The 26,425-nt window shown below is 40.2% G+C and overlaps 1 protein-coding gene across 1 annotated transcript; it reads right to left on the bottom strand.

Moving 5' to 3' along the window:
• Positions 1 to 289: 289 nt before the first annotated feature.
• Positions 290 to 25,570, bottom strand: cfap53 (cilia and flagella associated protein 53). Its single transcript, XM_061927231.1, has 8 exons — positions 25,480 to 25,570; positions 23,373 to 23,654; positions 23,138 to 23,311; positions 17,425 to 17,728; positions 15,390 to 15,608; positions 15,111 to 15,327; positions 7,270 to 7,372; positions 290 to 780 (listed from the first exon to the last, which is right to left on the bottom strand). Exons 2-8 carry the CDS (start codon positions 23,582 to 23,584, stop codon positions 570 to 572), a joined length of 1,440 nt encoding a protein of 479 aa, XP_061783215.1. The 5' UTR covers positions 23,585 to 23,654; positions 25,480 to 25,570; the 3' UTR covers positions 290 to 569.
• Between the last annotated feature and the right edge of the window lie 855 nt (positions 25,571 to 26,425).

Raw genomic sequence — 26,425 nt, 5'->3', positions numbered from 1 at the left:
AGATAAAAGTAGCGGAGTAAAAGTAGCGGAGTAAAAGTAGCGTTTCTTCTCTATAAATATACTCAAGTAAAAGTAAAAGTACGTTGCATTAAAACTACTCTTAGAAGTACAATTTATCCCAAAAATTACTCAAGTAGATCGGAGTAAATGTAGCGCGTTACTACCCACCTCTGCTCACGGCACACTAGTGTGCCGCGGCACAGTGGTTGAAAAACACTGCACTAGGCCACCGAGCGTACAAACATGCCAACTCAATTCTCAGTTGTTTTATTCATCATAATTATGAACAAAGACAAAATCCTGAAATGATTGAAGGATGGTCCATACAAGTCAATATACTTTTGAAATTTCATGCCGACAACTGGACTTTACATTTCACGTAGTCTGCTTTTAAAAAAAAAAACGTAAAATTTTCCACTTTTCTCAAACTTCACCAAGTACATCACAACATTAGCTCCTTTCATTAGCATAATGAATAAAGTCCTTGTTGTTTTTAGTAATCACTTGCTAAGAGGGGAAAACTCCATGAAATGAGCCTTTCACAATAAGATGTGTTTGTGTTGCTCTTCTTAATGATTCTTGAGTCTTCTAAAAGGGTGCGTGGCGCCGTCAGTGGGTCGGGCCAGAACCTCCTCTTTCTTCTGCTGCTCCTGCCGCTCCATGGTCAGACCCTGCTGCCTCTGCCTCTCGTCCTCGGCTTCCTGTTCTCTCTTCTGCTGCCGCCGCTGCTCCATCTGCTCCTGCAGGTCCGCCTGGTAGGCCAGGTACGCCTGCCTCTGCCTGCGGGGGAGGGGAAACGTGCACGTGAGAACAGGACCACTTGAGGTCCGTCATGGACCATGTTAGGCCTCGTTCACACGGCGGGTCAATTCCCATTTTTTTGCCCGTACGTGATTCAGTGTTTCCCACACATTCATTTATTTGTGGCGGCCCGCCACGAAAGAATTACGTCCGCCACAAATGGATTTTTCGGCTTTTGACTCGCTCGACCGCTCATAAAAGCAATGGGACTCTGTCTGTGAATGTACCTTGTAGTTACAACTCCGGTGCAGTAGGTGGCGGTAGCCTACTATGCATTGTAACTCCGCCAATAGCACTTCATTCACCTGGTGGGCCAGAAGACGAAGAAGAAGAAGAAGAAGACGGCGGAGTAAAAGAACGGACCGACCGGATCAAAATACGAGGGTAATATAGGTTGTAGGTAGATAAGTTATAGCTGCATCGCTCGCGGCTCGTCATATATTTAACGTTAATCCTCGATTTCACCGAGCGTTTCACTCACGGTGAGCAGCCTGACGCTGCTTCATTAACACCGCCGCTGTTGTCACGTCACGTGTTACCATACCGACGAGCTAACGTGTCCAGGTTATAACCCTGTTGTCAATAAACACACGTGGAGACGGTGCTTCAGATACTGCATTAATAATGAAGCTAAATTGTCCACTGTCCACTGCAGCATGTGAATGCAATGAAAATAATAAAATCTGAGCCAACCAGCTGTTAAAATGTTGTCCAGGTTAATGTTTTGGCCATTAAAGGCCCTTCATTTCAAGATTTCAACTGTGATCGGGCTTTAAACAGGTGGCTGACCTGTTCAGATGACTGTAACTCAGGGGTGCTCACACTTTTTCTGCAGGCGAGCTACTTTTCAATTGATCAAGTCGTGGGGATCTACCTCATTCATATATATCATTTATATTTACTTATTTATGAAATATATGTTTTTGTTAACAAGTTAAAGGTGTTTAATGATAATGCAAGCATGTTTAACACATATAGTTAATATTGTTAATATATTGAAGGTGTTTAATGATAATGTAAGCATGTTTAACACATATAGTTAATATTGTTAATAAATTAAAGGTGTTTAATGATAATACAAGTATGTTTAATACATATAGTTAATATTGTTAACAAGTTAAAGGTGTTTAAAGATAATACAAGCATGTTTAACACATATTGTTAATAAATTAAAGGTGTTTAATGATAATACAAGTATGTTTAATACATATAGTTAATATTGTTAACAAGTTAAAGGTGTTTAATGACAATACAAGCATGTTTAACACATATAGTTAATATTGTTAACAAGTTAAAGGTGTTTAAAGATAATACAAGCATGTTTAACACATATAGTTAATATTGTTAATAAATTAAAGGTGTTTAAAGATAAAACAAGCATGTTTAACACATATAATTAATATTGTTAACAAGTTAAAGGTGTTTAAAAATAATACAAGCATGTTTAACACATATAGATTCCTTTCTTTCATGAAGACAAGAATATAAGTTGGTGTATTACCTGATTCTGATGACTTGCATTGATTGGAATCAGACAGTGGTGATGATAACGTCCGCATTTTCGAATGGAGGAGAAAAAAAAGTCCTCCTTTCTGTCCAATACCACATGAAAGTGGTTGGTTTTTGGCATCTTATTTGTCCAGCTTCTGTACTCCTTTGTATACACTTTACAAGAAATACATTGTCGGCAAACTCCGTAGCTTGCTAGCTTGTGCACGCCAGCTTTCTGAGACTCTTATTTTGTTAGCGCAACTGTGCAGTCGGTCTTTGGAGTTTTGACGACAGGTACGGCGCCAGAGTCTGTTGAAATAAAGTGTTTCTCGCCTTCCTGTCGGTAATTTTAATGAGCTAAATATGTACATAAAGTGTTGTACTTATATTCCAACTCCGCGTTCTTCTTGGTCATCGCCGCTGCCGCCGTCACCCCCCGCCCCCCGACCACACCACCACAAATAGATGCCTGTCCTGTGGGAAACACTGGTGATTTGTATCGGACTTTTTCATGCAATTCCACATTTTCCAGGCCTCTTTCGTATGTACAGGCCAGAAGTTCTCATTCAATGCGTTTTCTTTATTTTCATGACTATTTACATTGTAGATTGTCACATCAAAACTATGAATGAACACACGTGGATTATGTACTTAACAAAAAAAGGTAAAATAAACTGAAAACATGTTTTATATTCTTGTTTCTTCAAAATAGCCACCCTTTGCTCTGATTACTGCTTTGCACACTCTTGGCATTCTCTCGATGAGCTCCTGAAAGGGTTTTTGTTAGAATAATTTTATCTAAGTTATCACAAAAACTTTGTGTTGAAATGAGTTCCCAGCGAGAAGACCGAAAGCTGTCTTTGAACCAACTAAGAAGAAACTCCACTGTGTAGGATGGAAACAACATGAAGGTGTTTCTGTTTCTTTCATGTGTTGTAATCAACAGAAAGACATTCCGTATTTTTCGGAGTATAAGTCGCTCCGGAGTATAAGTCGCACCGGCCGATAATGCATAATAAAGAAGGAAAAAAAACATATATAAGTCGCACTGGAGTATAAGTCGCATTTTTGGGGGAAAATGTATTTGATAAAAGCCAACAGCAAGAATAGACATTTGAAAGGCAATTTAAAATAAATAAAGAATAGTGATTATATGAGGCATAAATAACCAACTGGTATGTTAACGTAACATATTATGGTAAGAGTCATTCAAATAACTATAACATATAGAACATGCTATACGTTTACCAAACAATCTGTCACTCCTAATCGCTAAATCCCATGAAATCTTATACGTCTAGTCTCTTACGTGAATGAGATCAATAATATTATTTGATATTTTACACTAATGTGTTAATAATTTCACACATAAGTCGCTCCTGAGTATAAGTCGCACTCCCGGCCAAACTATGAAACAAACTGTGACTTATAGTCCGAAAAATACGGTTGTTTTAACCCAAGAACTACAAAGCAGAGAGAAGGCAGGATCTGCCCAAGTTCCAGACGACCTCTTTTTTTGAACCGACCTTTTCTGTGAACTGTTTACGACCCTCGTCCCTTAGAAACAGCTGTGGCCATGTGGTCAGGGAAGGTCCAAATAAAAGGAGGAGGCGTGCAATCTTTTGGCAGAGCGTGCTGAGACACTGTGCGAGGGTACAGTGTCCAAGCGTCTCTCCTCAAATTGAGCCAAATTGAATTCTGTCTCTGTTTAATTCTTTGCTTCTTGTCTTGTTTAATAGATGTCATCAGTGTTTGAACCTGACAGTTTTCACTTCACAACATACTTGCCAACCCTCCCGAATTTTCCGGGAGACTCCCGAATTTCAGTGCCTGCCGAAAATCTCTCGGGACAACCATTCTCCCGAATTTCTCCCAATTTCCAGCCGGACTTAAGGCGCGCCCCCTCCAGGTCCGTGCGGACCTGAGTGAGGATAGCCTGTCGTCACGTCCGCTTGGTCAACCAAAAAGTAACCACAGAAAGGTTTCTTTTTGGTTGGCCAACGATTTACGTTGAATTGCGCACCCTGACGGCAAGTGTGGGAGTCGGTTTTGAAGTATGAAGTAAAGAGACGTAACTTCGTCACCTCGCCTGGTTATTGACTCCGACCCAGAATATTACACTGCCCATACCTATGCTCCTTCAAAGGCTGTGCTACTGGCTGCAAAGCATTGCACTTTCATATACAACAATGAGTAGAGAGGAGTGTTGTGTGTGTATATGTGTAAATAAATGAACACTAAAATTCATTTATTTTATATATATATATATATATATATATATATATATATATATGTACAGTATATATATAATAAAATACATATATATATATATATATATATATATATATATATATATATATATATATATATATATATATATATATATATATATATATATATATATATAGCTAGAATTCACTGAAAGTCCAGTATTTATTTTATATATATATATATATATATATATATATATATATATATATATATATATATATATATATATATATATATATATAAAAAAATATATATATATGGGTGGGGGCGGGGGCGTGGTTAAGGGGGTAAGGGGGGAGGAGTATATTTATAGCTAGAATTAATAATAATAATAATAACTGGGATTTATATAGCGCTTTTCTAAGTACCTAAAGTCGCTTTACATGTAGAACCCATCAATCATTCACACCTGGTGGTGGTAAGCTACTTTCATAGCCACAACTGCCCTGGGGTAGACTGACGGAAGCGTGGCTGCAATTTGCGCCAATGGCCCCTCCGATATATATAATATATATATATAAATAAAAAATAAAAAAAATAAAAATTATATATATATATATATATATATATATATATATATATATATAGCTAGAATTCACTGAAAGTCAAGTATTTATTTTATATATATATATATATATATATATAAATAAAATAAATACTTGACTTTCAGTGAATTCTAGCTATATATATATATATATTTGTATTTTATTATATATATATATATATATATAAATAAAATAAATACTTGACTTTCAGTGAATTCTAGCTATATATGTATATATATATATATATATATATATGTATTTTATTATATATATATATATATATATATATATATATATATAGCTAGAATTCACTGAAAGTCAAGTATTTATTTTATATATATATATATATATATATATATATATATATATATATATATATATATATATATATATATATATATATATATATATATATATATATATATATGTATTTTATTATATATATTATATATATCGGAGGGGCCGTTGGCGCAAATTGCAGCCACGCTTCCGTCAGTCTACCCCAGGGCAGTTGTGGCTATGAAAGTAGCTTACCACCATTAGGTGTGAATGATTGATGTGTTCTACATGTAAAGCGACTTTAGGTACTTAGAAAAGCGCTATATAAATCCCAGTTATTATTACTATTATTAATTCTAGCTATAAATATACTCCTCCCCCCTTACCCCCATAACCTCGCCCCCGCCCACCGAAACCCTCCCCCCCAAATCTCCCGAATTTGGAGGTCTCAAGGTTGGCAAGTATGCTTCACAGGTGTCATAGTTTTGATGCCTTCTGTGACAATCTACAATGTAAATAGTCATGAAAATAAAGAAAATGCATTGAAATGTTCATAACCTTTATGGACAGAATTTCTAGGCGCAGTCAGGGCGTTGAGGGGATCTGGTTTGGTGGCTGCAGGATTAGGTCTCTGCTTTTTGCAAATGATGTGGTCCTGATGGCTTCATCTGGCCAGGATCTTCAGCTCTCACTGGATCGGTTCGCAGCCGAGTGTGAAGCGACTGGGATGAGAATCAGCACCTCCAAGTCCGAGTCCATGGTTCTCGCCCGGAAAAGGGTGGAGTGCCATCTCCGGGTTGGGGAGGAGACCCTGCCCCAAGTGGAGGAGTTCAAGTACCTAGGAGTCTTGTTCACGAGTGAGGGAAAAGTGGATCGTGAGATCGACAGGCGGATCGGTGCGGCATCTTCAGTAATGCGGACGCTGTATCGATCCGTTGTGGTGAAGAAGGAGCTGAGCCGGAAGGCAAAGCTCTCAATTTACCGGTCGATCTACGTTCCCATCCTCACCTATGGTCATGAGCTTTGGGTTATGACCGAAAGGACAAGATCACGGGTACAGGCGGCCGAAATGAGTTTCCTCCGCCGGGTGGCGGGGCTCTCCCTTAGAGATAGGGTGAGAAGCTCTGCCATCTGGGAGGAGCTCAAAGTAAAGCCGCTGCTCCTCCTCATGGAGAGGAGCCAGATGAGGTGGTTCGGGCATCTGGTCAGGATGCCACCCGAACGCCTCCCTCGGGAGGTGTTTAGGGCACGTCCAACCGGTAGGAGGCCACGGGGCAGACCCAGGACACGTTGGGAAGACTATGTCTCCCGGCTGGCCTGGGAACGCCTCGGGATCCCCCGGGAGGAGCTGGACGAAGTGGCTGGGGAGAGGAAAGTCTGGGCTTCCCTGCTTAGGCTGCTGCCCCCGCGACCCGACCTCGGATAAGCGGAAGAAGATGGATGGATGGATGGATGGCATTGAAATGAGAAGGTGTGTCCAAACCTTTGGCCTGTACTGTAAGTGAGATACACATACCATGCATGTGGACGCTGGCCGCATTCATCAGACCGGAACGTGGTCAAAAAGCGATATGCGTCATAGTTATTCGCCCAAATAGACGGTTACAAAATAAATAGTTGACAACGGAGTAGAAAACGGCTAAGAATAAAATATGTGAGGAACTCAGGTGAAAGTTTGACCAGTCCTGTCTCTGACTGCCCTCCTTTTTTGCTGTAATTCCGTTCAAAAAGGTCGACTTTGATTGCAGGAAATCAAATGCACCAGTACTGAGAGCGTGGAAGCCATGTTTAGTGTGCTCCACGGCATGTTGCGTTGACGTGACAAATCGCATTTTGTCCGTAATGCGAGCGGCCACTAAAAACGTAGTCTTGGACCACTCACCTCTTCTTCAGGTCCTCCTCCTCCCTTTTCATCTCATTGAAGGCGGCATCCACCTCTTCTCTCTCCTTGGCCACTTCCTGACGCCTCTGCATCTTCATGTGTTCTACACACACACACACACACACACACACACACACACACACACACACACACACACACACACACACACACACACACACACACACACACACAGGTTATCATTTGGAATGGGGAGCAAGTTTTTGATCATGACTTGTGGGGACCAGCCTTTCTACAGTTGTGGAGCCAGGGCCAGCCCGTGGCATAGGCCGTATAGGCAAATGCTAAGGGCGCCGTCCATCAGGGGGCGCCACGCCAGTGCCACAAATGTTGGAGAAAAAAAAAATAAAAAATAAAAAGTTGATACTATTATTTCTAAATACAAAAAAATAATCCCACGTTAATTAAAATGCAAAGTAAAGCCTATTTAATAGAAATATTATTTGTTACAACATTACGCCCCCCCCCACCCCCCCACGTAACCTGGCTTTTTAGCATTAAGCTAATGTTACATGATTCGGCAATTGCTAATCAATAAATAGCTAGTTCTGTTTTAACGTCGGGTTAATATTGTGGAGGGGGCTAAATTGTTATGGAAAATAATAATGTAACGTTAGGTAATTACAGTACTCCCACCTTACATTCCTCAGGGACATTTGTATTAGATCTTTTAAGCAGGTGTTTTTTGTTTATATTGTTATTGCCTTCTGGTTAGCTAATGTTTGCCCTGCAGGTAATAGTCACTTTTCCACCCCTTTATATATTAGGTATAGTTGTAAGTAAAAAAAAAAGACAAAGCTATTCGGTTTCTTCTGAGTATATACACTTCAATGCCGATGTGGGGGTGCGCCACCTAAAATTTTGCCTAGGGCGCCAGATTGGTTAGGGCCGGGCCTGTGTGGAGGCATAAAAAAAATGGTGTAAAATGTCCACTGCCCAGTTAGCTCATACACGTCTTTAAATCTCTGGATTGATGAAGTAATGTTCTTACTGGGGACCCTGGGGAAAAAGACTTAATATGGTTCATGGGGACCAAATTTAAATCATTTTGCATAATTCACACAAATTTGTACGTGACTACTGAGGACCATTAAAAAAAAAAAAGTTGAAAGTAAATATGACATGATGGCATACTTGCCAACCTTGAGACCTCCGATTTCGGGAGGTGGGGCGTGGGGGCGTGGTCGAGGGTGGAGCGGGGCGTGGTTAAGAGGGGAGGAGTATATTGACAGCTAAAATTCACCAAAACTGTGTTTAGATAATTAATACTTCAAACTTGCATAAATAAATATTAAGGAATACAACATAACTTGGCTTCTGAGGGTTTCAAAATGTAATAAATAAAATGCTAAAGTTGTTGATAAACAAGCAATTATTTTAATAATTAAATATTGTCATTTTAAATGAATTATTATGATAATTTAAAATCAATTATTTCAAATATGTTTATTTGAATGTATAATTCTATGGCTGGATGTAATAAGGAGTCACGAAAAAATACAAAAAAAAAATACAATTAATTTTGATGTTTTTAGCAAAATATAGTAAAAATGTATTTATTTTTTATTTATTTTTTTAATTAATAAATATATTTATTTTTAGGTAAGATAAACATAATAATACAATTTATCTCTAGTCTGGATGATTTAGTTCTTGTCACCCTGTTGTCCTCCCGTCATGAAAAAAGGCTGTCCTCACTCAGGTCCGCATGGAGCTGGAGGGGGCGTGGCTTCCAGCTCCGGCTGAAAATCGGGAGATTTTCGGGAGAATATTTGTCCCGGGAGGTTTTCGGGAGAGGCGCTGAATTTCGGGAGTCTCCCGGAAAATACGGGTAGGGTTGGCAAGTATGCATGATGGTCAGAATACAGCACTACAGCTGTCCTTATAGGAAGTGTCACCACTTAAATGTTAAAGCAAATCCTGCATCTTCTGTGACTTTACTGAAAACTGCTATTCAGCAGCAATGAAGTTGTCTGCAACTCCAACTAGCATATATAGAAGGATGGAACATTCTGAATGTGAATCATACTTTAAGGTAATAAATGTTTTATAATCATGCTGAGGTGGCCCAATGAGGGGGCTGCTGTGCAAATGTCTCACACTCAAACTAACCAGTAAACATGTTTTATGGGCCAAAGCTTAAAAATCACTTAGGCATCTTCAGAATGGATCTGACTATCATTTAAAAAGGTTTCCCTCTAGGGGACCTGCTTTTTTTGTCCCCATACCGTCAGAGGTCCCCTAAAGGTGACTGTGTAAACAGAGCCATGTCCCCATTAAGTAAGCATTGACAGAACACACACACACACACACACACACACACACACACACACACACACACACACACACACACACACACACACACACACACACACACACATTCTTGTATTTTTTACCTTCTTGAGACCTCTGAAAAAATGCCTACCTCTTTAAGACCAGCCTTTCTAGATATATAAACATTTGTATTTACAACATTAATAATATATACATACTATGCAAATATAAAAAAGGTAAGCTTTTAGTTAATTTTTTTTATTTTTTATTTTTTGTTTGTAGTTCGTTTTTAATCTTCATTATTTACTTCAAGTTATTATGTCTCTATATACATATTTATTTATTTTTTGTATTAATTTTGGCAAAAGGGGGCGCATCTCAATTTCATACACACACTTGTTATTTCATATGTTGACGAGAGGGGGAGCACTTTTAAAAGTGACAGTCAATTTGACAAATCCCTCCTTTTTGGGACCACCCTCATGTTGATAGAAGTCACCAGCAGGGGGTGCAAATGAGACATTGTCTATTAGATGCAATGCTATTGGGACCATGATTTATGTCATCACCTCCTCATATGGAAGCTAATTTTCCTTAATGTCTCAAGAAGGGTAGAAATACAAGAACACACACACACACACACACACACTCTCTTGTATTTGTTACCTTCTTGAGACCTCCGAAAAATGTCTACCTCTTTAGAACCACCCTTTCTAGATATAAAAAGATTTGTATTTACAACATTAATAATATATACATACTATGCAAATATAAAAAAGGTAAGCTTTTAGTTATTTTTAAAAATTTTAAATGTTTTGTTTGTAATTGATTTTTAGTCTTCATTATTTACTTCAAGTTACTACAGTATGTATACAGGGTATACATATTCATTTTATACATTTTGGCCAAAAGGGGGCGCATCTCAATTTCATACACACTTGTTATTTCATATGTTGACGAGAGGGGGAGCACTTTTAAAAGCGACAGTCAATTTGACAAATCCCTCCTTTTTGGGACCACCCTCATGTTGATAGATGTCACCAGCAGGGGGTGCAAATGAGACATTGTCTATTAGATGAAATGTTATTGGGACCATGTCATCACTTGTTCACACCTCCTCATATGGAAGATACTTTTCCTTCTTCGTGTCTCAAGAAGGGTAGAAATACAAGAACACACACACACTCTTGTATTTGTTACCTTCTTGAGACCTCAGAAAAATGCCTCCCTCTTTAGAACCACCCTTTCTAGATATATAAAGATTTGTATTTACAACATTAATAATATGTACATACTATGCAAATATAAAAAAGGTAAGCTTTTAGTTATTTTTTAAAATTTTAAATGTTTTGTTTGTAATTTATTTTTAATCTTTATTATTTACTTCAAGTTACTACAGTATGTATACAGGGTATACATATTAATTTTAAAAATTTTGGACAAAAGGGGCGCATCTCAATTTCATACACACACTTGTTATTTCATATGTTGACGAGAGGGGGAGCACTTTTAAAAGCGACAGTCAATTTGACAAATCCCTCCTTTTTGGGACCACCCTCATGTTGATAGATGTCACCAGCAGGGGGTGCAAATGAGACATTGTCTATTAGATGCAATGTTATTGGGACCATGATTTATGTCATCACTTGTTCACACCTCCTCATATGGAAGATACTTTTCCTTCTTCATGTCTCAAGAAGGGTAGAAATACAAGAACACACACACACACACATTGTATTTGTTACCTTCTTGAGACCTCCGAAAAATACCTAACTCTTTAGAACCACCCTTTCTAGATATATAAAGATTTGTATTTACAACATTAATAATATATACATACTATGCAAATATAAAAAAGGTAAGCTTTTAGTTATTTTTTAAAATTTCAAATGTTTTGTTTGTAATTGATTTTTAATCTTCATTATTTACTTCAAGTTACTACAGTATGTATACAGGGTATACATATTAATTTTAAAAAATTTGGCCAAAGGGGGCGCATCTCAATTTCATACACACACTTGTTATTTCATATGTTGACGAGAGGGGGAGCACTTTTAAAAGTGACAGTCAATTTGACAAATCCCTCCTTTTTGAGACCACCCTCATGTTGATAGATGTCACCAGCAGGGGGTGCAAATGAGACATTGTCTATTAGATGCAATGTTATTGGGACCATGATTTATGTCATCACTTGTTCACACCTCCTCATATGGAAGATACTTTTCCTTCTTCATGTCTCAAGAAGGGTAAAAATACAAGAACACACACACACTCTTGTATTTGTTACCTTCTTGAGACCTCAGAAAAATGCCTCCCTCTTTAGAACCACCCTTTCTAGATATATAAAGATTTGTATTTACAACATTAATAATATATACATACTATGCAAATATAAAAAAGGTAAGCTTTTAGTGATTTTTAAAAATTTTAAATGTTTTGTTTGTAATTGATTTTTAATCATTATTTACTTCAAGTTATTACAGTATGTATACAGGGTATACATATTTATTTTATCAATTTTGGCCAAAGGGGGCACTTCTCAATTTCGTACACACACTTGTTATTTCATATGTTGACCAGAGGGGGAGCACTTTTAAAAGCGACAGTCAATTTGACAAATCCCTCCTTTTTGGGACCACCCTCATGTTGATAGAAGTCACCAGCAGGGGGTGCAAGTGAGACATTGTCTATTAGATGAAATGTTATTTGGACCATGTCATCACTTGTTCACACCTCCTCATATGGAAGATACTTTTCCTTCTTCGTGTCTCAAGAAGGGTAGAAATACAACACACACACACACACACTCTCTTGTATTTGTTACCTTCTTGAGACCTCCAAAAATGCCTACCTCTTTAGAACCACCCTTTCTAGATATATAAAGATTAGTATTTACAACATTAATAATATATACATACTATGCAAATATAAAAAAGGTAAGCTTTTAGTTATTTTTTTAAATTCTAAATGTTTTGTTTGTAATTGATTTTTAATCTTCATTATTTACTTCAAGTTACTACAGTATGTATATAGGGTATACATATTTATTTTATAAATTTTGGCCAAAGGGGGCGCTTCTCAATTTCGTACACACACTTGTTATTTCATATGTTGACGAGAGGGGGAGCACTTTTAAAAGCGACAGTCAATTTGACAAATCCCTCCTTTTTGGGACCACCCTCATGTTGATAGATGTCACCAGCAGGGGGTGCAAGTGAGACATTGTCTATTAGATGCAATGTTATTGGGACCATGATTTATGCCATCACTTGTTCACACCTCCTCATATGGAAGATACTTTTCCTTCTTCATGTCTCAAGAAGGGTAGAAATACAAGAACACACACACACACTCTTTAATTTGTTACCTTCTTGAGACCTCAGAAAAATGCCTCCCTCTTTAGGACCACCCTTTCTAGATATATAAAGATTTGTATTTACAACATTATTAATATATACATACTATGCAAATATAAAAAAGGTAAGCTTTTAGTTATTTTAAATTTTTTTAAATGTTTTGTTTGTAATTGATTTTTAATCTTCATTATTTACTTCAAGTTATTACAGTATGTATACAGGGTATACATATTTATTTTATCAATTTTGGCCAAAGGGGGCGCATCTCAATTTCGTACACACACTTGTTATTTCATATGTTGACGAGAGGGGGAGCACTTTTAAAAGCGACAGTCAATTTGACAAATCCCTCCTTTTTGGGACCACCCTCATGTTGATAGATGTCACCAGCAGGGGGTGCAAATGAGACATTGTCTATTAGATGCAATGTTATTGGGACCATGATTTATGTCATCACTTGTTCACACCTCCTCATATGGAAGATACTTTTCCTTCTTCATGTCCCAAGAAGGGTAGAAATACAAGAACACACACACACTCTTGTATTTGTTACCTTCTTGAGACCTCAGAAAAATGCCTACCTCTTTAGAACCACCCTTTCTAGATATATAAAAATTTGTATTTACAACATTAATAATATATGCATATTATGCAAATATAAAAAAAGGTAAGCTTTTAGTTATTTTTTAAAATTTTAAATGTTTTGTTTGTAATTGATTTTTAATCTTCATTATTTACTTCAAGTTACTACAGTATGTATACAGGGTATACATATTTATTTTAAAAAATTTGGCCAAAGGGGGCGCATCTCAATTTCGTACACACACTTGTTATTTCATATGTTGACGAGAGGGGGAGCACTTTTAAAAGCGACAGTCAATTTGACAAATCCCTCCTTTTTGGGACCACCCTCGTGTTGATAGATGTCACCAGCAGGGGTGCAAATGAGACATTGTCTATTAGATGCAATGTTATTGGGACCATGATTTATGTCATCACTTGTTCACACCTCCTCATATGGAAGATACTTTTCCTTCTTCATGTCTCAAGAAGGGTAGAAATACAAGAACACACACACACATTGTATTTGTTACCTTCTTGAGACCTCCGAAAAATGCCTACCTCTTTAGAACCACCCTTTCTGGATATATAAAGATTTGTATTTACAACATTAATAATATATACATACTATGCAAATATAAAAAAAGTAAGCTTTTAGTTATTTTTTTTAATTCTAAATGTTTTGTTTGTAATTGATTTTTAATCTTCATTATTTACTTCAAGTTATTACAGTATGTATACAGGGTATACATTTATTTTATAAATTTTGGCCAAAGGGGGCGCATCTCAATTTCATACACACACTTGTTATTTCATATGTTGACGAGAGGGGGAGCACTTTTAAAAACGACAGTCAATTTGACAAATCCCTCCTTTTTGGGACCACCCTCATGTTGATAGATGTCACCAGCAGGGGGTGCAAATGAGACATTGTCTATTAGATGCAATGTTATTGGGACCATGATTTATGTCATCACTTGTTCACACCTCCTCATATGGAAGATACTTTTCCTTCTTCATGTCTCAAGGGTAGAAATACAAGAACACACACACACACTTGTATTTGTTACCTTCTTGAGACCTCCGAAAAATGCCTAACTCTTTAGAACCACCCTTTCTAGATATATAAAGATTTGTATTTACAACATTAATAATATATACATACTATGCAAATATAAAAAAGGTAAGCTTTTAGTTATTTTTTAAACTTTTAAATGTTTTGTTTGTAATTGATTTGTAATCTTCATTATTTACTTCAAGTTATTACAGTATGTATACAGGGTATACATATTTATTTTATCAATTTTGGCCAAAATTTCGTACACACACTTGTTATTTCATATGTTGACGAGAGGGGGAGCACTTTTAAAAGCGACAGTCAATTTGACAAATCCCTCCTTTTTGGGACCACCCTCATGTTGATAGAAGTCACCAGCAGGGGGTGCAAATGAGACATTGTCTATTAGATGCAATGCTATTGGGACCATGATTTATGTCATCACCTCCTCATATGGAAGATACTTTTCCTTCTTCATGTCTCAAGAAGGGTAGAAATACAAGAACACACACACATTGGCGACACATACTCCCTTTTCACTTCTTGTCCTTTAAAGCGAGCGGTCCAGGTCTTACGTTTCTGTGCCGTCTGCAGCTGGCGGGACTCGACCACCTCCTCCATCAGGCGGTCTCTGGCCTCTTGTTGCATGGAGGTCTGCTTGTCCTGGCGCGCCCAGGTCTCCTTCAGGTCTTCCTCCATCAGCAGCTGCATCTCCTCGTTCTCCTTCTCGCGCTCCATTTGCCGGTCGGACAGATACTGACGGTACCGGAGCTGCTCGTCCCGCAGCTCGGCCTGCGGGCGCCAGGCGGGCGGTGACGGCGGAGTCGTGGAGGAAGGGGTGACGGTGCGTTTACCTTCTTGTCGGCCCTCTCCTTTTGGTCCTGGCTCTCGTCGTCCAGCATCTGCTGCAGGATGCTGAGGTCCACTTGGAGCTCGTCCTGCTGGTCCTTGGCCACGCGCTCCATCTTCAGCCGCAGGGTCTCGTCCAGCATTTGCCGCCTGGCCACCTTGGCCTCCAGCCTGAGGCGGCGTTCCCGCTGGGCCAGTTGCTGCTGCAGCTGCTGCCGCTGCCTCTGCACACGCACACACACGCAACAGTTCTTCCTCCCAGCTGTCATCAAACACCAGAGGTGTGGACTCGAGTCACATGACTTGGACTCGAGTCATGAATTTGATGACTTTAGACTCGACTTGACAAAATGTAAAAAGACTTGCAACTCGACTTAGACTTTAACATCAATGACTTGTGACTTCACTTGGACTTGAGCCTTTTGAATTGACATGACTTGACATGACTTGCTACTTTCCCCAAAACCCAAAGATGAAAAAGTTATTCGGGAGCGCTCCGTATTTTTCATTGTGTACTTGTCTATCAGCGTTGCGTGTGTCAGCTGGTGTGCTCTCAGTACAACAGCCAATCAAATTAGATCTACTTTGTTTTCATCACACAGCATTCATCCAATCAAATTGCAGGACAACCAACGAAGAAGACATGTCCAAACCACACGCCAGTGAACAAAAAAATGATACCTAAAATAATTTCGTTTGGGTATAAAAATTACGAGGTGGTCAACACAAAACGGTTTGCAGTATGCAACACATGCGGTTCGAAAATGACTGATGGAGAGGCAACAACTTCCAACTTCGTCCGGCATTTGAAGTTGCACAAAGAACGGTAAGTTTTGAATGTAAGATAACGTTTATTGGCTAAGTAACGTGACTTTTATTTGCTGTGTAGTTAAATCAGTGAGGCTGTAAACTCACTGCTAGCGTTATAACGTTATTGCAAACACGGGAATCTGTTGCAGTTCACTACCTTATTCATACTTTTTGTTCAGTGATTTTTTTTAAGCAGGGTTACGTTAGTCAATATATCACACGTAACGTTAGACGGCGGTCAGCAGCACCGCGTATTTTAGCCACCTAAAAAACGACAAAAATAGTAAAATAAAGGCCAGTTAAAATGTATACTATATTATGAATGTGTACCGTTTTAGCTAGCTTTCTGACATACTGTTGGTTGTTTACCTCAGTGGTCCCCAACCACCGGGCCGCGGCCCGGTACTGGTCCGTGGATCGATTGGTATCGGGCCGCACAAGAATTTTTTATTTTTTTTTATTTTTTTAATTAAATCAACATAAAAAACACAAGATACACTTACAAGTAGTGCACCAACCCAAAACAACTCTCTCCCCCCTTTTGTTCTGGGCATTGAACATGAAGACTCTTCCTTCACTGTTCCGAGTGGCCATGAGAGTCTTGGCAGTGCCTGCCTCCAGTGCTCCAGTGGAGCGAGTTTTCAGCCATGGTGGCATCATACTACGCCCCCATCGTGCACAAATGACTGACAGACTCTTGGCTAATTTGGTCTTTTGCAAATGCAATGCAGCATAGGGCCCTGACATATAAAAAGTACAACTTTTTTGTTATGTTCACGTATATGTCATGTTTTTTCAATGTTAACACTTTTGTACAAAGAAGTACATTTGCACTTTATTTTTCAATGTGTTTGTTCTGTAAAGGAATGAGTTAATGTTTAAAATGACTGGTTAATAGTGCTATTATAAAGTGCAATGTCAGCACAATTTTCTTTCCTGCAATTTAAAATGCACTTGTTTTAATAAATAAATACAGCGTTTGAAAAGCATACACAATCTGTGTTAATATATTAGTCTGTGGTTAAAAGGACTTGAAAGGACTCGAAACTCAAAATGCAGGACTTAGGACTTGACTTTGAGACTTTCCAGTCTTGACTTTGGACTTGACTCGGGGCTTGCCTGTCTTGACTCGGGACTTGACTCGGACTTGAGGGCAAAGACTTGAGACTTACTTGTGACTTGCAAAACAATGACTTGGTCCCACCTCTGTCAAACACCTCATCATCATACCTGTTGCCGAGCTTCCTCGTCGCGCTGCTGCATCATGTGTTGCCGCCGCTGCTCCGCCTCCGCCATCTGCTCCTGGAAGAAGTTCAGCTGCGTCACTTTGCTCTGGTGCACGTGCTCGATTCTCTGCCGCTCCCTGTCCTCCTTGGCTCGGCCGTCCTCCTCCCACAGCTGGTGGTACATGTCGTCCTCCCGCCGCTGCTGCTGGGCGAGCTCCTCCTGACCCTGCAGCTGCTTGGAACGTTCCTCGCACACCTGCAGCAGCCTGCGCTTGCTCTGGGCCTCGCGCAGCTCCTGGCACTGCTCCCTGTCCACAAGGAGCAGGCATCAGGGTGAGGTAGTGATGGGTTGATGAGGCGTCATGAAGCGTTTCGACACATTGCAAAACTGTATCGATACTGTGTCGATACTGTGTCACTAAATACTGACATCTGCTGGACATTAAAAATCCCTACAGGCAACCTATGGACCGACTCAACTGACACTGATTTTATAACCTAGTACAGTGGTTCTCAAATGGGGGTACGCGTACCCCTGGGGGTACTTGAAGGTATGCCAAGGGGTACGTGAGATTTTTTTAAAAATATTCTAAAAATAGCAACAATTCAAAAATCATTTATAAATGTATTTATTGAATAACACTTAAACAAAATATGAATGTAAGTTCATAAACTCAGTGAAGCACAAGCTCAGGTTTGTCACTAAAATGTCTGTCAAAAAGAAGTGTGAAAAGAAATGCAACAATGCAATATTCAGTGTTGACAGCTAGATTTTTTGTGGACATGTTCCATAAATATTGATGTTAAAGATTTTTTTTTTTGTGAAGAAATGTTTAGAATTAAGTTCATGAATCCAGATGGAGCTCTAATACAATCCCCAAAGAGGGCACTTTAAGTTGATGATTACTTCTATGTGTAGAAATCTTTATTTATAATTGAATCACTTGTTTATTTAAGTTTTTAGTTATTTTTATATCTTTTTTTCCAAATAGTTCAAGAAAGACCACAACAAATGAGCAATATTTTGCACTGTTATACAATTTAATAAATCAGAAACTGATGACATAGTGCTGTATTTTACTTCTTTATCTTTTTTTTTTTTCAACCAAAAATGCTTTGCTCTGATTAGGGGGTACTTGAATTTAAAAAAAATTCACAGGGTGTACATCGCTGAAAAAAGGTTGAGAACCACTGACCTAGTATATACAATAATATAAACCAAGTCATTGTATTTCATTTAGGATTATTTCATAACTTCATTTAAATAAAAATATATTTTTTGTCTTTTTTAGATACAGTCAATAAATAATGTGAACATGTATCATAACATGGAAATCTAAGAGAACGTGTTGTGAATGAGGATGCTTTTTTTTTTTTTACACTTTTTTTTTTTTTTTTAAAAACAGTTTTTCCAACGTATTCAATTTTAGACGCTTTCTCTTCTTAGTTATTATTTCTCCGGCTGTAGAAAAGAGCCGCTCACAGGGCACAGAGGAGGCGTCAGTGCGACACAGTTGGCGTATCGGTCACGTGACCAAAACAGCTCATGATCGGTCACGTGACTTTCTAAAAGCGGTACGCGCACCGACACAGGGTTTTGCTCTATGAGCTCGACGCATGCGCCGATGCATCGGTGTTGCCGGACCCATCACTAGTGTGAGGGGTTGCAACGGACGCCTCTCCAAAATATAGTGAGAAAATTTGACACAAATATAAAAAAAATTTTTTTTCCATCCATCCATCTTCTTCCGCTTATCCGAGGTCGGGTCGCGGGGGCAGCAGCCTAAGCAGGGAAGCCCAGACTTCCCTCTCCCCAGCCATTTCGTCCAGCTCCTCCCGGGGGATCCCGAGGCGTTCCCAGGCCAGCCGGGAGACATAGTCTTCCCAACTCATACTTGCCAACCCTCCCGGATTTTCCGGGAGACTCCGAAATTCAGCGCCTCTCCCAAAAATCTCCCGAAATTCAGGCGGAGCTGGAAGTACTGAACTCTTAACCCTCATTTGTAAAAAAAAAAAATAACATGCTTATTATACAAACAGTATTTGTACACCTTTAACACAGATTTTTATACTGTCTTCAGGGATTCAGTTTTTTTGGTGGTACTCGAAACCTTTCTGGGTACCTGCGAAAGGGTGTTCGGCATGGTTCGAAAAATAGTGACAGAGAATAGAACAAGGATGGACAATTCAACCCTTAACTCAACAATGAGTAGATGAGTGTTATGTGTGTGTATATGTGTAAATAAATGAACACTGAAATTCAAGTATTTCTTTTATTTATATATATATATATATATATATATATATAGTATATATATATATATATATATATATATATATATATATATATATATATATATATACACAGCTAGAATTCACTGAAAGTAGAGTATTTCATATATATATATATATATATATATATATATATATATATATATATATATATATATATATATATATATATATATATATATATTGTCTCAAAGTAGGTGTACTGTCACCACCTGTCACGTCACGCCCTGACTTATTTGGAGGTTTTTGCTGTTTTCCTGTGTGTAGTGTTTTACTTCTTGTCTTGCGCTCCTATTTTGGTGGCTTTTTCTCCTTTTTTGGTATTTTCCAGTAGCAGTTTCATGTCTTCCTTTGAGCGATATTTCCCGCATCTACTTTGTTTTAGCAATCAAGAATATTTCTGTTGTTTTTATCCTTCTTTGTGGGGACATTGTTGATTGTCATGTCATATACTGATGTACATTGTGGACGCCGTCTTTGCTCCACAGTAAGTCTTTGCTGTCGTCCAGCATTCTGTTTTTGTTTACTTTGTAGCCAGTTCAGTTTTATATATATATATATATATATATATATATGTATGAAATACTTGACTTGGTGAATTCTAGCTGTAAATATACTCCTCCCCTCTTAGCCCTGCCCCCAACCACGCCCCCGCCCCACCCCGACCACGAAATCGGAGGTCTCAAGGTTGGCAAGTATGTCCCAACTTGTCCTGGGTCTTCCCCGTGGACTCCTACCGGTCGGACGTGCCCGAAACACCTCCCTCGGGAGGCGTTCGGGTGGCATCCTGACCAGATGCCCGAACCACCTCATCTGGCTCCTCTCCATGTGGAGGAGCACCGGCTTTAGTTTGAGCTCCTCCCGAATGACAGAGCTTCTCACCCTATCTCTAAGGGAGAGCCCCGCCACCCGGCGGAGGAAACTCATTTGGGCCGCTTGTACCCGTGATCTTGTCCTTTCGCTCATAACCCAAAGCTCATGACCATAGGTGAGGATGGGAACGTAGATCAACCGGTAATTTGAGAGCTTTGCCTTCCGGCTCAGCTCCTTCTTCACCACAACGGATCGATACAGCGTCCGCATTACTGAAGACGCCGCACCGATCCGCCTGTCGATCTCACGATCCACTCTTCCCTCACTCGTGAACAAGACTCCGAGGTACTTGAACTCCTCCACTTGGGGCAAGATCTCCTCCCCATCCCGGCAATTGGTAATCGATTCAAAAAAATCAGAAATACATATTTTTTCCCAGCCACTCAGGCAAATCATATTGTTGATGTCTTCTGTACATTTTTAGAAAGGAGAAGTGTGGGACACTTCTTTTGCCGCCTTACTCGATTTTCGAACAAATCACAATTCTTATTTGTAACTATTTTTACTTGATTAATTAAAAATTGATTAAAAAAATACATATATATATTTTTTAAATTGATATATTTTTTTCAAACATTTACTTCAGAAAGGGAGGTGTGGGATACTTCTCTTGTTGCCTTATTTCTATTTGACTTCATTAGAATTGTATTCCACAAAACCAGTTTTCTTTGAAGTAATAAAGACATTGATCAGAGCTGGTTATTTTATAGAGGAATGTAGTTCATCGTAGAACTGGCACCCAATGTTATTTAAAAGTATTGAATTTTTAGCGTCAATTATATACAGTATCAATCAATCATCAATCAAAGTTTACTTATATAGCCCTAAATCACGAGTTTCAACGCGGCATGAAGAGCCTCACAAATTAACAATCCCACTTCTGACACCTCTATATTTAACCATTCCACTTCTGACATCTCTAGCTGGTCAAAAAACCTGTACCCATTACCAATTATCCTAGTGACCCCACCTCTTAAAGGCCCTTTAAACATGGTACGAAGAGCCTCACAAACTAACAGTCCCACTTCTGCCACCTCTATATTTAACCATCCCACTTCAGACATCTCTTGTTGGTCAAAAAACCTGTACCCAATACCAATTATCTTAGCAACCCCACCTCTTTAAGGCCCTTTCAACACGGCATGAAGAGCCTCACAAACTAACAGTCCCACTTCTGACACCTATTTATTTAACCATTCCACTTCTGACATCTGTTTGGTCAAAAACCTTGTACCTAATACCACCTATCCTAGCGACCCCACCTCTTAAAGGCCCTTTCAACGCGGCATGAAGAGCCTCACAAACTAACAGTCCCACTTCTGACACCTCTATATTTAACCATCCCACTTCTGACATCTCTTGTTGTTCAAAAAACCTGTACCCAATACCAATTATCTTAGCAACCCCACCTCTTAAAGGCCCTTTCAACACGGCATGAAGAGCCTCACAAGCTAACAGTCCCACTTCCGACACCTCTATATTTAACCATCCCACTTCTGACATCTCTTGTTGGTCCAAAACCCTGTACCCAATACCAATTATCCTAGTGACCCCAACTCTTAAAGGTCCTTTCAACTAGACATGAAGAGCCTCACAAACAGTCCCACTTCCGACACCTCTATATTTAACCATCCCACTTCTGACATCTCTCGTTGGTCCAAAACCCTGTACCCAATAACAATTATCCTAGTGACCCCACCTCTTAAAGGCCCTTTCAACGCGGCATGAAGAGCCTCACAAACTAACCCAACCTCTTAAAGGCCCTTTCAACGCGGCATGAAGAGCCTCACAAACTAACAGTCCCACTTCTGACACCTCTATACTTAACCATCCCACTTCTGATATCTCTGGTTGGTCAAAAAACTTGTAACCAATACCAATTATCCTAGCAACCCCACCTCTTTAAGGCCCTTTCAACGCGGCATGAAGAGCCTCACAAACAGTCCCACTTCCGACACCTCTATATTTAACCATCCCACTTCTGACATCTCTTGTTGGTCCAAAACCCTGTACCCAATACCAATTATCCTAGTGACCCCACCTCTTAAAGGCCCTTTCAACGCGACATGAAGAGCCTCACAAACAGTCCCACTTCTGACACCTATTTATTTAACCATTCCACTTCTGACATGTTTTGTTGGTCCAAAACGCTGTACCAAATACCAATTTTCCTAGTGACCCCACCTCTTAAAGGCCCTTTCAACGCGGCATGAAGAGCCTCACAAACTAACAGTCCCACTTCTGACACCTATTTATTTAACCATTCCACTTCTGACATCTGTTTGGTCCAAAACCCTGTACCCAATACCAATTATCCTAGTGTCCCCACCTCTTAAAGGCCTTTTCAACGCGGCATGAAGAGCCTCACAAACTAACAGTCCCACTTCTGACACCTATTTATTTAACCATTCCACTTCTGACATCTGTTTGGTCAAAAACTCTGTACCTAATACTACCTATCCTAGTGACCCCACCTCTTAAAGGCCCTTTCAACACGGCATGAAGAGCCTCACAAACTAATAGTCCCACTTCTGACACCATTTCAGTTTCACCTAAACTGCTGATCCAGTTTTTCGGCCGCCAGCTGTTGTCGTTGCACCTCCCGTGCGTCGCGCAGCTCTTGGGCTCGTTCCCGCATGTGGGCCTGCTTCTCTAGCGGCGTCTCGTGTTGCTTGCGGGCCTCCTCCACCAGCTGCTCCTCTTCGGCCTCCAGCAAACTCCTGAGCCTGAGGAGGAGACAAGTGAGGATGAGGAGGAGGAGAAGATGTCAGGAAGAAGCGCTCAGACCTGTCCTGCTTCTCCTGGACGATGATGTCATGTTGCCTCATCGTGTCCCTGACGCTCCTCTCGATGGTTCTCCGCAGGTGGCGCTTGTCTGTACTCTGCAGCCATGAGTTCTTGATGTCCCAGGTATGACACTCGCTGCTGAAGTCCTGGGCCCGGTCTCGGAGCGAGTCCTTTTTCTGTCTCTGCAGCATTGCCTGCTTTGGGGAGAACATGGTGAACTGGACTTTGTCTTCACAGGAAGTGATGGGAGAAGCTCTCAGATGTCACGTGATCGCCGTCAAACTGGAAGCCAAAAAGAAGAGGAAAGGTAGCAAAGGCTCGTCACGTCCATCCTCTGATTCAAAGATTAGTCTTCCTGATTACTTAAATACATAACACATTTAGTGCATCCATTCTCAAACTTCATCTAGTGCAGGGGTCGGCAACCTTTACCAGTCAAAGAGCCATTTTGACAAGTTTCACAAATTATAGAAAACAATGGGAGCTTAAACACTCTTACTAATAATGCGCCACACTGTGAACCCACACCAAACAAGAATGACAAACACATTTCGGGAGAACATCTGCACAATACCACGACATAAACACAACAGGACAAATACCCAGAATCCCATGCAGCCCTAACTCTTCCGGGATACATTATACACCACCGCTACCAAAACCCGCCCACCTCAACCGACCCACAGAGTTGAGAGGGGGGTTTGATGTGTGAGGGAGCAGGGTTGGGGTGGGGGCGGGGTTTGGTGGTAGCAGGGGTGTGTAATGTAGCCCGGAAGAGTCAGGGCTGCATGGGATTCTGGGTGTTTGTTCTGTTGTGTTTATGTTAGAGCGTTTTCTATTCGGGCTCCAGTACTATGGAATGCCCTCCCGGTAACAATTAGAGATGCTACCTCAGTAGAAGCATTTAAGTCCCATCTTAAAACTCATTTGTATACTCTAACCTTTAAATAGCCCCCCTGTTAGACCAGTTGATCTGCCGTTTCTTTTCTTTCTCCTCTGCTCCCCTTTTCCTTGAGGGGGGGGGGGGGGGGCACAGGTCCGGTGGCCATGGATGAAGTGCTGGCTGTCCAGAGTCGGGACCCGGGGTGGACCGCTCGCCTGTGCATCGGCTGGGAACATCTCTGCGCTGCTGACCCGTCTCCGCTCGGGATGGTGTCCTGCTGGCCCCACTATGGACTGGACTCTTACTATTATGTTGGATCCACTATGGACTGGACTCTCACAATATTATGTCAGACCCACTCGACATCCATTGCTTTCGGTCTCCCCTAGAGGGGGTGGGGGGGTTACCCACATATGCGGTCCTCTCCAAGGTTTCTCATAGTCATTCACATCGACGTCCCACTGGGGTGAGTTTTTCCTTGCCCTTATGTGGGCTTTGTACCGAGGATGTCGTTGTGGCTTGTGCAGCCCTTTGAGACACTTGTGATTTAGGGCTATATAAATAAAGATTGATTGATTGATTGATTGATGTTGTGTTAAGGTGCAGATGTTCTCCCGAAATGTGTTTGTCATTCTTGTTTGGTTTTGGTTCAAAGTGTGGCGCATTATTAGTAAGAGTGTTAAAGTTGTTTTATATGGCCACCGTCAGTGTAACCTGTGTGGCTGTTGATCAAGTATGCCTTGGTGTCACTCACGTGTGCAAGCAGAAGATGCATACAACAAAAGACTGGGCTGGCACGCTGTTTATACAGATTGTAGGGGGCACTAAATGCTGTACCATCATGGCACGCCCTTATTATTGTTGTAAGGGTGAAAATCGGAGAATATTAATTCCGGAAGTTTTCTGCGAGAGGCACTAAAATCCGGAAGTCTCCCGGGAAAATCGAGGGGTCGGCAAGTATGCAGCTGAGCCAGCATCAGAGTGATCAAAGAGCCGCATGCTTAGGCTTAGGCCTACTACGCTACTCTATTGTGTTAGTCATTATGGTGGTCAATTGAGTCAAGTTTATTTTTTTTCTGAGGCGGTACTTGGTGACAAAAGTTTGATACCCATAATGTAATGTAACAGTCTCACAGTTACAACATTTTAAATAAACGTAATCTTAATTAAAATATGGAGATCAAGAAGACACTTTTGAACCCCCTTTTAAAAAGTGATACTCACTCTGAGTCGTGGTCTGTGGTCCGTGGTCCGAGGTACGGTGCAGGGGCCAGACTTCGCCGCTGCAACGCGGAAAAAGTGTTGCCATGGTGACGACAAACAAAGGTGTTTTTTTTTTTTTGACGTCAGTGAGCACGAACTGCTTTTGTGAACAAAACCTCGTTTGCATAACGAGCCACGTTGGTGTCGAAATAGGGAATCAAGCAGGTAGATGACCTCAATGTTTGAAAGTAAGAGAAGCAAACACTAATAATGGCTCACATGACGACAATAACTTCCAATGTTTTGTTTTTTCCCCCACTCTCGGCTTCTACAACTCAGCTGCAAAAATGATTTTGTTTCGTTTTTACGCCGCCCGAAAAATTGTCGACGGTTCAAACCGTTGAAGTAACACTCGGCGAACGCTGCCATCTTGTGGCTGAAAGCTGTCATTGCGCATCAAGATGAAAAGTACATTCTGCTCAATTAAAACGTTTCAACGTTCACATTTTTTCATTCATAGAATCATAGGTGTCCTCCGTGGAATTCAAAGCGAGGAAATAAAGGCCGTTTTATGAATGCCAGCTAAAATGGACATTCATCCTCACTTCTGAGCAGGGCCGGCCCGTGGCATAGGCCGTATAGGCAAATGCTAAGGGCGCCGTCCATCAGGGGGCGCCACGCCAGTGCCACAAATGTTGGAGAAAAAAAAAAAAAAAAGTTGGTACTATTATTTCTAAATACAAAAAAATAATCCCACGTTAATTAAAATGCAAAGTAAAGCCTATATAATGGAAATATTATTTGTTACAACATTACGCCCCCCCGCACGGTGCGCCCCCTCCCTTCCCGTATTATGACTCTTTTTGGACGTCACCACATCAAAAAATCAACACAAGATGTCAAAACGGCCAAAACTGTCAGGTGCCCAGGGAAGAAAAAAGAGAAAAGAAGAGGAGGAGAAACGAGA

Source organism: Nerophis lumbriciformis, linkage group LG32 (genome assembly GCF_033978685.3).
Source record: "Nerophis lumbriciformis linkage group LG32, RoL_Nlum_v2.1, whole genome shotgun sequence".
In the NCBI taxonomy this organism is placed as follows: domain Eukaryota; kingdom Metazoa; phylum Chordata; class Actinopteri; order Syngnathiformes; family Syngnathidae; genus Nerophis; species Nerophis lumbriciformis.
Note: the sequence above shows the minus strand (reverse complement) of the source record. Positions and strands in the feature narration are given on the sequence as shown.